This window comes from Muntiacus reevesi, chromosome 4 (assembly GCF_963930625.1).
Source record: "Muntiacus reevesi chromosome 4, mMunRee1.1, whole genome shotgun sequence".
NCBI lineage: Eukaryota > Metazoa > Chordata > Mammalia > Artiodactyla > Cervidae > Muntiacus > Muntiacus reevesi.
The window spans coordinates 24,946,972-24,961,149 of NC_089252.1; the positions used below are offsets into that span (position 1 = coordinate 24,946,972).

The following is a 14,178-nucleotide window of genomic DNA, read 5'->3' on the forward strand; positions in this document are numbered from 1 at the left end:
GTGCCCGAAGGGCCTGGGGTTGCTAATTGTTCATCTTTTTAAGAACAACTCTGGTTCTGACTTTCTCTTTGAAAAGGAACACCCATCTCCAGCCAACTTTCTCAAAAATCAGCCACAAGGAGTCTAAATAGTTTAATCTTAGATGCGGAAGCTGCCATAGACAGCATCCAGTATTATTTTAATTATCTTCCTTAATGAATGAGAGTGCTGAGGGCTGAGGTTACATGAGCAGCCCAAAACACAAAGGAACTCGGTCCTGACTGTTGGTCTGGTGCATCCTTTACTTATAGCCCAACGGAAAATTATTTCAAATCAGCAAAATCATGTTCACAGACAAAAGACATTCTTAAAAAAATTCCTTTTCTCACATTTCATTGTCTCTTTAAATTATATCTGCTATTTCAAGATTGTATTATACAAGAAACTATTTCAGAAGCCATATAGTCTAATCTAAAACTATTAAATAAATCTGGTCCCTTGTTTAGAGTTTATATTTCATTTCTTTAAGAAATTCACACACGCACACACACACACAAAAGAAATTCACGAAGAAACAAACAAACAAATTACCATCTTAAAAGCTTCAGTCAGTTACCTATTGTGAAAGATGAAAATAAGAATCTAAGGCAAGTTCTTTTCAAATTGCCCTCTTTCCTCTTCTGGAATGTGGAGAAACATGAGTCACCCTTAGATGTTTCAGGTTAAAGGGTAAGCAAGTTTGAAAATGTTCTATTATCCAAGACCATACAGCCTGAGTACATTTGTCGAACATGAAACTGGCATGATATCATCATCAACAGGATGAGGAGTGTTAATGAAATCACTGCTGGGAAAACATGAGGGTTAAAAAATGTGGAAACAGAAGGATGTCAACCAGAGTCTCATGCCGATGACCCAGGCTCCTTTTACAAGCAAAGTTTCAGGGATAATTTTATAAACATGGAGACAACAGAACAGGTCACTATGTGTCATTCAATAATAAAGTAGAGCATGGGACTAATACTTAGAATGTAAGACAGGTACTGTTTGACAGTACTCTTGAATTTAGGTATATGCTCAATATTATAATAATTTTGGCTCTGTGTATAATGGTATTGGGACCACACATATTTTCAAGAGCTGAAATCTAAGTGTTATGGCTGGCTTTTCAAATAGGTTTCTCCACACACCCCTGTGCAGACAAACCAAATGAAATGGGACAGGTTTCTCCTTTGTGGTCAGACTTCTCTCTTTAAGCCAGTAATTGAAAAGAGGTACAGCATAATGAGTCAGAATGCTCCGTCATTGCTTTCTGAAGAACTGCAAGAATACCGCTTTTATATTTTAATCTTCCAGGTTAAGTACTCCTATAATTCACCTGGTTTAAGTATACTTCAAATCTAAACATACATTTTATCCTATTATTTTTCTTTTCTTACCACGAACTCTGGTTTGGGTGGTGGGAAAGGAAGAAATCTCAGTGAGACGTCCAGGAGTCCAACTTAGGAGATAAGTGATAAGAAGGTCAGTGGTTGGCTTTAACTGTGACCAAGGAGGGTCTTGGAGAAAATCAGGAGGCCACATTTAGCCAACGTCTAGGATCTCAGAGAGATTTCGCAGTTAACTCACCCTTGATGCCTGGATTCCCTTATTTTAATTAACTAATTAAATTTCCTTGTATCCTTGTTATTCTGGCCATGACATTTATTTACAAAAAAAAAAAAAAAAAGACACCCTCCGCCCCCCCGGAAACCAACGATCAAACAAGATCCCAAGAAAGGTGTGCATACTGGTGGTCGTCCGCAGGAAATTAACTCCAGGAGAGTGTGGAAAACAGTATCCCTGGGTGCTTGATCGCTCAGGCGTGTCCGACTCTTTGTGACCCCAGCGGTTGCAGCGCCCCAGGCTCCTCTGTCCATGAGGATTCTCCAGGCCAGAATACTGGGGTGGGTTGCCATGCCCTCCTCCAGGGGAATCTCCCCAACCCAGGGGTCGAACCCAAGTCTCCCGCATTGCAGGCGGATTCTTTACCGTCTGAGCCAACAGGGAAGCCCAGTCTCCCTGCGGCTAACCCTCTATTAGGTGGGCCTTAGGCAGCGTGACACCAAAGTGCGACCTCTCCACCTCCCTCCCGGCCGGCCTCTGCGGGTCTGCAACTGACCACAGCGCGCGGGGCGGAGTCGGGCCGGGAGCGCGCGCGGGTCCTCGCCCCCTCCCGCGGCCGGGCGCGCTCGGGGAGTGAGTCTTTGTATAGTCAGGGCTTCTGCTGGGCAGGGCCAGCTGTTAATCCTCCAGGCGGACACCGGGGCGTGGGGGGGAGATGGGGCATATAGGTGGCGTCCGCTGGTGAGAAACACCTAGCAGGTAAAAGGGTGGCGGCGAGAGGGAGTTCCCACCTGTTGCGTTCTTCCAGAAATGAAGACTTAAGAAAATACCTAGGAGGGGCCGATCGGTGTCTTTCGGACGCGCCTGGAAACCCCACCCTCGATCAGAGGAAAAGCCCTTGGGCTGAGAGGCAGGAGCTTCAGAAAAACCGAGAAGAAAAGCAGCTCCTCCGCGCGCCAGGTCCTCGGCCTCGCACTCCTGCGCCCCGGTCGCGGCCCTTCGCCCCGCCGCGCCCTCCCTCCCCGGCCTCCGGGTGCCTCGGCCGGCGACCAGCCCCGGAGTCCTCCCATGGCGCCAGCCCGAGCCCCAGGCTCCCCGAGCGGGGCCCTCTGCCGGCAACTCCTGCTGACCCTCGCGGTGAGTGGCCGCCTGGACACCGGGCCCGGGAGGGCGCACGGACAGATGCGGGAGAGAGGGGCACCTTTGGGAGCAGAGATCGGTGGGTGGCGAGCCAGGCGGGGGCTCCTGGCGCCTGGGGCTGGCTGCAAAAGTGCAGTCGCTTGGGGTGGGGGAGGGCGGACAGAGGACGGCCACCTGGGCGCTGCGATCCCGCAAGGGGACGAGGAGGGTGTCTCCGGTAGCGGCGGCAAACGCCCATGGAAATCCGTGGCCCCTGGGTACGAGCCGCCGAGCGCCGCCCGCCTGCGCACCTCGCGGGGGAGGACAGTCCAGGCCGGCTCAGGGCCGGGTTCCGGCCGCGGACCAGGCTAGCCGCTGGGCGGGCGCGACCAAACGCGCCGATCCTGGGGTGAAAGAGAGGTCTAGGCGCCTTTTGGGGAATTGATCTCAGGCTGTGGGTGAAGGGGAGGGAAGCGCGGGGACCGGGCCGTCTGGACCCTCTGCACGTGAAAATGGTAGAGGGCTCCCAGATGGTCCTCCGTTAAGGTTTCCATTGTTGGTCCACACGTGAGGTTTCATTCCCTTTAAACTCTGGGGGAAATGGTCGCCTCGGAGGCATCTGGATTCTTCCTCCCACCGCCCGCCCCTCCCCGCCCTCCAGCTCCAGTTTCTTTTTCCACTTTACGAAACACAATAGCTACCAGCCCACCTCCCCAAAGCTCTGAGAGAAAGTGGGGGTGGCCTTATTTGGAAAGGACAACGCCACCACCCTCACCCCGCCACCCCCGGGCCGAAAAGCCCGGGATCTCTTTAGGGGAGGGGGCTGCAGGCACGGAATCTAGAGCGGCGGAGCAGTGCCTGAGTGTGGGACCAGGGGCTCCCCAGACAGAGCTCCCGGGGTACGGAGACGGAGAGCGAGGGGGCCAAGCCCATAGTGTCCTTTTCAAGCTGAGCCGCAGGCGTTAGGGCTCCGGGCAAACCTGAAGGACACGGGGACGAACCTGGAGAACCGACAGTTGGGGAATTCCTTCTGGGACTGGTGGAACTGGCGACGTGAAATATCCAGTCAATTTCCCTTACTCTACGGCGCTCCTGTTTCACGGAATTCCTGAAATTTTTAATGAATGAAGTTGTAGTCGTTGCTGTCTTGAGAATGGCTTTCCTTATGGACTTCAAACCTTAACTCATTTCCTGGGGCAAGTTAATAACATACAAAGGGCCAGGTGCACGGCAATTAACAGTTCACTGTCGGGGTAATGGAAAATGGAATATGTAAATAACGGTTATAAAATGTCTCTTGATTTTGATTGGATTCTCAGTAAAGTTGACACCCCCCCCCCCTTTTTTTGGACTCTTCTTTCTGAACCATTGCCCTTGAAGGAAAAAAGCATGATTAGGCTCGGGTAATGAAATGCACAGGCCATAAATATTCCCAGGCGGCTCAGATGGTAAAGAATCTGCCTCCAATGCAGGAGTCCCAGGTTTGATCCCTGGGTCGGGAAGATCCCCTGGAGAAGGGAATGGCAACCCACTCCAGTATTCATGCCGGAAGAATTCCATGGACAGAGGAGACTGGCAGGCCACATGTAGTCAACCTGGTCGCAAAGAGTAGGACACGACTGAGCAGCTAACACTGATATACTAACAGAAGTTTCTGTGTGTCTTCTCAGGCCCTTTTAGAAAAAGCAGATATAGGGAATAAACTGAAGTTGAATAATCCTCTTTCCTTGACCTTCCTTAGCGTCAAAGCTGCATTGGCCAGAAGTGGGGTGACTCCGGCGGCACCCCTCATCCTGTTGCATTTTTGCTGGTCGGGTTGGTGTGTCTTAAGCTCTTCTGAGGCTCCCGTGCACGTCTGCAGAGCCCTGCCAGCCTCAGATGGTTGTTGTGGTTGTGAGCCTCATGTATGATAGACGTTTAGAGAAGAGAAGCATTAGTGAATAAAAATGGCTCGTGGGACATAATCACCTCCTCCCCATGCACCCAAGTAATCCTTCACCATTCCATGAACCAGTTCCCAACTTCCTCGTCCTGCCTCACCTCACACAGTTGCACTCTGCCTCCGCCTCAATGTACTTCCACTATGGCTCAGATGTAAAGAATCTGCCTGCAATGCAGGCGACCCAGGGTTGATCTCTGGGTGGAGAAGTTTTCCTAAAGGAGGGCATGGCAACCTACTCCAGTATTCTTGCCTGGAGAATCCTCACGAATAGAGGAGCCTGGTGGGCTACAGTCCAGGGCGTCTCAAAGAATCAGGCATGACTGACTTCCTGCCTAAACACCTAATACAGCTTCTAAGGTCGTCAGGGATCTCCTTTGTTAAATTCAAATCATTCCTTAGGCAATTTCATCTTGTGATTGGAGCCTTTATGAAAAAGCTAATCTACCAATTCATAAAGAATTCTTATAAATCAAGTCCAGTGTTAACATGAAAAACCATGAAGTAATAAAAATGTCTCTTAAAATATTTCAGCCTCACTCATAATAGGGAAAGGTGATTTTAAAACTACATTGAAATGTCATTTCTCATTTGGCAAACGTCCAAAAGTCTGAGAGCAGGCTCTATAGGCAAGAATGTGGAGAAATAGAAGCTCTTAGATGGTTGGTGAGTGTAGCAAAAGATTACAACCTTTATGATCTATATGGGTTGTAACAAATGCAAATACAAACTTTTTTACTTCTTCCTTTCCAATTTGTATGCACTTCCTTCTGTTGATATACCAAATGCTACATTGTTTTCATTACTGAGACTTCCTAAGACCTTTCACTGTCAGCTAAAGCTAATATCCTTTCATGGCTTTTCTTTTTCATAATTTTTCTGTTTTTAATTGTTTTTTTCTAATGACCTCTTTAAAAATATATCAGTTATCCCTTCATTTTTAAAAAAACCTTTTTATTTTGTATTGGGGTATAACTAACTGACAGTGTTGTGATAGTTTCAGGAGAACAGTAAAAGGACTTAGTGATACATATACCTGTATCCATTCTTCCCCAAACTCCCCTCCCAGCCAGGCTACCACATAATATTGAACAGAGTTCCCTGTGCAATTTAGTAGGTCCTTGGTTATCCATCTTATTATTATTTTTTAAGCCTGAATTCTTTTTTGTTTTTTTAGTTTATTTATTTTTGGCTGCACTGGGTCTTCCTGCTGTGCGTGGCGGGCTTTTTGTCTAGTTGTGGCGAGCAGGGGCAGCTCTTCGTTGTCGTGAGTGGCCTTCTCATTGCAGTGGCTTCTCTTGTTGCTGGGCCGGGGTTTCGGTCATTGCAGCATGGCATGTGGAATTTTCCTGATCAGGGATCGAACCAGCATCCCCCCGCATTGGCAGCAGATTCTTATCTACTGTACCACCAGGGAAGTCTGGTTATCCATTTTAGATATAGCACTGTGTAACATGTCCATCCCAGACTCCCTAACTATCCTTCCCACCCGGTTTATGCAACCATAAGTTTGTTCTCTTAAGTCTGTGAGTCTATTTCTGTTTTCTGAGTAAGTTCATTTGTATCATTTCTTTTTAGATTCTATGTATAAGGGATGTCATACATTCTTTCTCCTGTCTGACTTAAGTTCGTTTGCTCATTATGACAATCTCTGGATTTCCTTATGCTCTTTTAAGTTAGCTTGTCTAGTTCTGGAAAAAGAGTACTGTTGGGATTTATTAGGGTCATAAACTTCATAATTTAACTTTGTGTAAATTGATATACTTACATTGTTGATTTTTTTTCTATTCAAAATAATGATACATATTTATTTTTGTGCAAGTCTTCTTTTGTATCCTTCAGAAATATTTTCAGATTTTTCTCAGATAAGCTTAAGTTTACTTTTTGGTATTCTAACTTTTTTTCTTTTACCACTTTTGAAAATGATTTCTTTTTTTCCAATATATTGCTTAACTGGCTTTATGTGGATGAAGACTAATGATTTGTGTATTTTAGCAGTTATTTGTGCACCCTTAGTGAAATTCTCTTACTGTTTTATGGTTAATTTGCTTGGGTTTTCCAGATAAATAGTCGTATCAAATGCAAATAGTTATTTTTATCTCCTTTTCATTCATATATCTAATATACTTTAATGTAATATTAACTATAGGTGATGACTCTTGGGAAGTCCATCTTGTTTCTAAGTTTAGTGAGGCTATCCTAGTGCTTTTCTATTGCTGATGTGATTGTAATATAAAATAAAACTCATATTGAAATAGCACTTATCAAATCCTATTGGGGGCTCTTTTTTAAAAGAAAAGTTTAAGAATGATTGTTGAATTTGGCCAAATGGTTTTCAGCAGCCATGGTGCGGATCACATGCTAGGTCAACTTACTTAGTGGCTTGAGTTTCCGAATAACATGAGTGTGGCTCACAAGTCCATGTGAGGCTAGTTCACTTCTAGCTCATACCCACCATGAAGGTTTTACATTTGGGAATCCAGGTTAACAAGAGTGGCTCTTCTCTTAGGTCTTAGGCAGGTCCATGCTTTGATTTTACTCCCTTCAATTTGAGGCCAAAAAACCAGAATCTAATCTTTTCAGATTAGAAGTTGTTTCTGGTTACTCTGGTGTTCCATCTTTATCCTCAGTTTTTGCCTAGCACTTCCTTGCAAGATGTTTTAGGATGGTTTAAAAACACGTATTTGTCATTTTTAGTTTTGGCCTGGGGATTTGACTGAACGCGCTGGGTCCCTTTTTGTCAAAGAAAATTGTTCCCCGAGTTCATTTGTCACACTGGTTAGAGTGACCTTATTCCAATAGAAAGTTGCTTATGTCATTTGTGTGTGTGTGTGTGTGTGTGTGTGTGTGTGTGTGTGTGTGTGTGTATGTGTATGTGTATGTGTGTGTGTGTGCGTGCGTGCTAAGTTACTTCAGTCTGCTCCAACTCTATGCAACCCTATGGACTGTAGCCCACCAGACTCCTCTGTCCATGGGATTCTCCAGGCAAGAATACTGGAGTGGGTTGCCTTGCCCTCCTCCAGGGGATCTTCCCGACCCAGGGCTTGAACCCACATCTCCCATGGTCCTGCTTTGCAGGCAAATTCTTTACAGCTGAGCTACCTGGAAAGCTTGCTTATGTCATTTATCTGCTTAAAACAAATCTTTGGTTTCTTATTATCTTTAAGAAAAAAGATCTATGTGTCTACTGTGTTAAGGCTGTTCAGATTCTCTCCCACACCTGCTTCTCTGAATCCATTTTCAGTTCCTCTCCATCTTGTGCTATATATATCAACCATGGCAGATGGCGTTTAAGGTCTGTGGCCCCTCGGGGCCTGTGCGCATGCAGTTCCTGTGTTGGGAACATACAAGCTCTGCCTCCCCGGACATGACTCACATGTCTCCTCTCTTCACTTGTGCCTTAGAAGGGGCTGGCTCCTGGTGCACCCCCAAAGCACCCTGAACTTCCCTGTCATAGCTTTTATCCTCCTTTATTGAAATTGCAAATATCTTACCTTTGACTTGAATGTTTCATGAGAACCCTGTTTGTTGCTCATGTCTGGTACATAGTAGACATTTAATAAATATTTGTTGAATGAATGAATGAGTGGATGTCCAGGACACTGTTATCTGAGATGCTGTCTTAATTTGGCCATCCTCACGTTTTCCATCATTTTTACTTTAGTCCAAGTCACCACCCCTCCTCTCTTAGATTCCTCCCAGTGGATCTCCTTGCTTCCACTCTGGTCCCCTATAGTATGTTCTCTGGTGGCTCAGAAAATAAAGAATCTGCCTTCAAGGCAGGAGACCCGGGTTCGATCCCTGGGTTGGGAAGGTCCCCTGGAGAAGGAAATGGCTTCTCACTCTAGGATTCTTGCCTGGAGAATTCCATGACAGAGGAGCCTGGCTACTGGTGAAGAATCAGATGGCAAAGAATGCTAAAAATCAGATGGGAAAGAATCCGCCTGCAACGCAGGAGATCCAGCTTTTATTCTTGGGTGGGACGATCCCCTGGAGGAGGAAATGGCAACCCACTCCAGTATTCTTGCCTGGAGAATTCCATGGACAGAGAAGCCTGGCAGGCTGCAGTCCATGGGGTCGCAAAGAGTCGGACATGACTGAGTGATTAACACTTTCGCTTTTCAGTCTGTTTTCCTGTGGCCACCGGAATGAGTCTGTGTAAATGCTTACAACGTGATGCCATAGTCTAACCACACGGTTGCTTCTCTTTGCCCTCAGAATAAAACTGTACGCGTTCCTGTGGTCTTTTAGACCCTATCTAATATGCCCACGACTGTCTTTTCAACGTCATGTCCTGTCACTCTTCCCTCTCTGTTTACTGCTGTTGTGTTTGTTGATTTAGTTGCTCAGCTGTGTCCAACTCTGTGACCCCATGGACTGTCGCCTGCCAAGCTTCTCTGCCCGTGGGATTTGTAAGGCAAAAATACTGGAGTGGGTAGCCGCTCCCTTCTCCAGGGGATCTTCCTGACCCACGGATCAAACCCATGTTTCCTGCTTGGCAGGCAGATTCTTCACCACCGAGCCACCTGGGAAGCCTGTGTTTACCGCTGCGGGCTCCTCTGTGTTCCTCTGACACACCGGGTGAAGTCGCCTCTCAGGGCCTTTGGTGTGGCTTTTGTTTCACTTGGAAGGCTCTCCCCTAGTTAGTGAATTGGTTTGCTTCCTTGTTTCATTCTGTTCTTTTCCTTTTCCCCCCTCTCTCCCTGTTTTACTTTTCTTATAACACTTACTCATGGTGTTATGTGATCTTTGTGGATTTGTGTGTTGACTTTTTGTCTCTTATTATAAGATAATCTCAGTGAAGTCAAGAAATTCTCTTTGTTCACTGTGGTAGCCTTTGAACACTGCACGGCACCCAGGCAGCAACCAAGAAACGTGGGTTGAATGAATCAGTGGGAGTGTACTTTCTGTCCCCTTGAGCTGGGCTCTTCACATGTCCTGCCCCTATTTGCTCTAGACTAGGCAACCAGTGAGAATTCTTCTCATCTTTTTATTTCCAGTTCGAGTGTAGTCTCTTGGTTGTGTCCTTGCTCAGTTCCAAATGAAATGTGATCTCTGTCATGCTTAGTTCTTCATACACAATTTAAATTGGATAATTAAAAGGGTCTTTAATGTGTTTTGGAGACAAAAATTTTCATCCCAATTTTGACGATTTTAATTTATGTTTATAGATTTTTAAATAACAATGTAAATACTGGTAAGCTCTTTTGCTTTCGGCCAAAAACCTTTGCAAAAATATAGAAAAGATAAAAACAACGAGCAATCTTTCGGAAGCATCTGTTATACAGAATTTATTTTCAATGTGCTCAGATATATATTGTATTGTAACTGGTTCACCATAAATCACTAAATCATTTACATTTTTTAAGTGAAATATTTTTAACACTGACCTTAATTCTCATTAATGAGAAGTTCAAAATAAGTTCATATTTCAAAATCATGTGCTTGTATGCGTGGGGTCACATGTAAATAATTTTTAAGTCACTCCATGGCAGTGAGTCAGGGATTGTCTTTAAAAGTGTCGGGCTTTTCTTGATTGGGATATTTTTGATTTGATACCCCGACTCATAGCAGTTGACAGATAATTGAAATGATTTGCTGACTCATTAAATTTGTTTTTATTTTGTTCTTTTTACATATCTCTGCTGCCTTCCTAATAGTTTCCAGTATTTTCCCACAAAAGGGTGTCATTGGCTTCTCAATATACCCACTAAGTTAGTGAAGTTATTATTAACTCCATTTTCAGACTAGGAAACAAAGTCCAAGAGGATAAGGAATTTTCTTGGTTTACATGCCTTGTGAGGGAGGGAACCATGGCTCTCTATTGGATTTGTTCTTCTCTTCTATGCAATTTTTTTCCCTGAATTCTTAATCCCATTATATGCTTGGTATTATTTTGATAATTTTATAAACAGATTTATAACTATACAGATGTGTGCAAACTGTGTACACATGAAAAGGCTCTTTTTCATGCATAATATTGATTTATTTTTAGATCTTAACGTTTTCCTGTGATGCCTGCAAAACAGTGACACTATATGTTCCCTCTAAACTAGATGCTGAAAAATTAATTGGTAGAGGTAAGAAACTGCCAAAATATGTAATAAATCCTAATTTGCTGTGATCTTGTAAAATTAGTGTAATCTTTAGAAGGGTGACTGTATTGGAACTAATAGTTAAAACTAACAGAATACACTGTAATACAATATTTTTTAATACATATGGTGTCAATCCAGTGAACCAAATATTGTTCTTTATTGAAAGACATGATTATATAACATAAAATTGTTTTAGTTTGATTAATGAAGTAATTACTAATATTTACATTAGATGTAGGCTATGGTATGTGTCAAAACATGTCTTTGAAATTGAGAAATAGTATTGAAACTATTTCTTGAGTTTAAGGGTGTTGTTTTTAGATTTTTATCCTAAACTATTTTGGCATCTTCCTGAGGTTTATTTCCACATTTTTTTTTTTTAATGGACTTCTCTGGTGGGAAAGAATGGTAAAGATGATGAAGAATCACATGGCAAAGAATGGTAAAAATCAGATGGTAAAGAATCCACATGCAATGCAGGAGATCTGGGGTTTGATTTTGGGTGGGAATGATCCCTTGGAGGAGGAAATGGCAACCCACTCCAGTATACTTGCCTGGAGAATTCCATGGACAGAGGAGCCGGTGGGCTACAGTCCATGGGGTCGCAAAGTTAGTCACGACTGAACGACTAACACTTTCATTGTTTTTTATCAATTAACTTTTTTCATATAACTCAAATGTATAACAAAAGATCAGATCAATGTAGAGACAGAATATGATGACTGTTTAACAACAGATGCAAAGAGTTCAGTAATAATTCAATAACTTCCAGTTCTAATTTTTAGGTTCTATTTAACTTACTTTATGTGTTTTCATGTGTTGCTCTGTGGCTGGTTTCAGTTAATAAAAACGTCTTTTGGTGTGAGTTTTATATTCAGACTGTTGAGTTTACATGTCTTTATTTCATAACAAATGTCTCTTTTTTTAAAAGAATGTGAAGTAGGTAAAAGCTGTGGTAGATATGTTTAATTAAGAACAACTTAATTAACCATGTAGTTTCATATGTCCTTTTAAAAAATGCAAAACTTAATTACAGTGTAATTAAAGTTTTTGATTCTACCACCTCAAATGCATAGCTTACGGTTAAAACTATATATTGCTTTGTTTTACCTTACAAATGACTGCTCTGTGCATTTTCTACAGTTAACTTGAAGGAGTGCTTTAAATCTGCAACTCTCATTCACTCAAGTGACCCTGATTTCCAAGTCTTAGAAGATGGTTCAGTCTATACAACACACGCCATTCTTTCGTCCTCAGAGAAGCGCTCTTTTACCATATTGCTTTCCAACACAGAGACCCAAGAAGAGAAGGAGATACCTGTCCTTTTAGAGCATCAAACAGAGGTATGCCCAAGTGAAAAAATGAAGTATAATGAATTGTTTTCTTCAGGTGTAACTCACATGACCAGAGAAGATGTGAATCAGAAAAGATAGAGGTTAGTTTAGCTTGAAGAAGGAAAACCATGACTCAAGTTAACAGTGTTGAAATGGAAAAGAGTGGTTCAACCTAGGTTATCCCAGGTTATAAATTCCGTTTATTTGGGACATAAAAGAAGTTGGCATATGGGACAGAATGAGAACTTGAGATTAGACATGGAGCAACTTTTCTTGATCTTTACTGTGGAGTAGGTTTCCAAAACAATAAGCATTATTGCTTAAGATTTTCGTATGTAATTTGGAGTATGTAGTTTTTAAGATTCAGGAACTCGTATGACATGTTAATGACTTACTGTGTTGTCCTATTCAGGCAGCGGTACTAGTGTTTCATGTATCTTAGCATAATTTTTACTCTTAGAAAATGGAGGACTATTTTAGGGTACAATTTGGATCTTATGCACGCATTTGACTTTGTGACCCTCAAGATCAAAATGACTTCTGTTCAACCCCTGGCCATTACTCATGACAGGCGTTTGAGAGTTGTCACCATGTTTCTCTCCTCCTTCTGACACAGATCTCTCTGTTGGTCCTCTGGCTCTTCCTAGTTGCTGGTGAGTGCAAGATGCTTATGCTGAATTTAGAAGGGCACCTATCCACTTAACGTTCTTTGCATATCTCTCCTCCTGTGTTTTTGCATGGCAATGTGGCAACAGTAATTTTTTTTTTTTTCCAGTTCTGCTTCTAGGCTGCCGATTCCATCTCTCTCTCTCTTCCATGTTCCCACCAAGTTATTTTCTCAAGAGGACTGCTGAGATAACAGTTAGGGCAGGGTTTTCTTCATTTTTTTTTAATGGTATTGACATTTCGTTTGGTTTTCAAGCACTACCATGGTCCTACGCCTCCCCAGCTAATCCTCATGAGAACAAAAGAAGAAAGATGTATCAGTTTTCAAGTTTAAAAATAAAGTAGCAATTGACTTTATTGTTTTTTTTTGTTGTTGTTTTCTAAATTGAGGTACTAAAGAAAAGGCATTCTCAGGAAAAAGTTTTGAGACGTGCCAAGAGAAGATGGGCTCCTATTCCTTGCTCTGTGCCTGAGAATTCCTTGGGTCCATTCCCACTTTTTCTTCAACAGGTACAATTTACTTTCTTTTCACTGTGAGAGTCTATGGTTTCCATCTTTTTAAAAAATGTGGACAATGAGTATGCACTTATTTTTAAAAATGTGTATGTATGAATATATGAGTGAATGAGTGTGTCTATCATATGCTTAATATATGGTATAAATACATCTCTCTATACCTGCATATACTTTTTTGCAGTTGTAGTCATGTAAAAGCCATTTATAAAACTGTAAAGCCCATCTAGCATTCTCAAACACATGCTTGTTCAATGGATTTCCATATTATCAAGTGTATCTCAGAGCCTAGACATAGTCTGGAAAACCCCCAAACATCTTCCATGATAAGAGATGAAATTGTTGATAAAAAATCAAATGCCATGAAAGGGAAAGATGGTATACCTTTCCATGGTTTCTTTCCAAGTTCACTATTTAAATTGCACTGGGTCCATAAATTCTCTTTCTTTTTTAACTTTCAGTGGAAACCTCAGCAAATTTTGTGCCTTTCTCCACTATCAGTGGTCACTACCATTCAGTCTATCTCTTAGGTTTCTTTTCCACCAATTCTTGAATTGGTGAGAGATAAACATTGTTTACAGCCCACCAATAAATTCAGTGCAACTGAGAGAAGAGCATTTTAAAGTTGAGAAAAAAATTTTTTGAAAATAATTGACAGGTAGTCAAGAACCTACTAAGAGGATGGAAACACTTGGGAAAAAATTCTTTTTGATGTAGGATCTTAGTTCCCTGACCAGGGATCAAACACGTGCCCCTTGCATTGGAAGGCAGAGTCTTAACCTTTGGACTGCTGGGGAAATCCCAGAGAAAATTTTCCTTTTGAATCAAATATCAAAGTAGCACATTCACCAGGATATTCTGTCATTTCCATTTTCACTCTTTTTCATCCTCCTGTTGAACCCCTATGATAAAGAAAATAAGAAAT

At 42.5% G+C, this 14,178-nt stretch overlaps 1 protein-coding gene across 2 annotated transcripts in view; it reads left to right on the top strand.

Annotated features, from left to right (window-relative positions):
- Positions 1–1,241: 1,241 nt before the first annotated feature.
- The window catches only part of LOC136166292 (desmocollin-2), a 36,300-nt gene continuing 23,363 nt past the window's right edge, over positions 1,242–14,178 (top strand). Inside the window, exons 1-4 of one of the 2 annotated variants that reach the window (XM_065932404.1) lie at positions 1,242–2,721; positions 10,638–10,722; positions 11,884–12,083; positions 13,140–13,250. In XM_065932404.1, the coding sequence (XP_065788476.1) occupies positions 2,653–2,721; positions 10,638–10,722; positions 11,884–12,083; positions 13,140–13,250 (465 nt within the window). In that variant the 5' untranslated portion in view covers positions 1,242–2,652. Of the gene's footprint in view, positions 2,722–10,637; positions 10,723–11,883; positions 12,084–13,130; positions 13,251–14,178 lie in introns of both variants that reach the window. The other variant, XM_065932403.1, reaches the window with a different exon arrangement.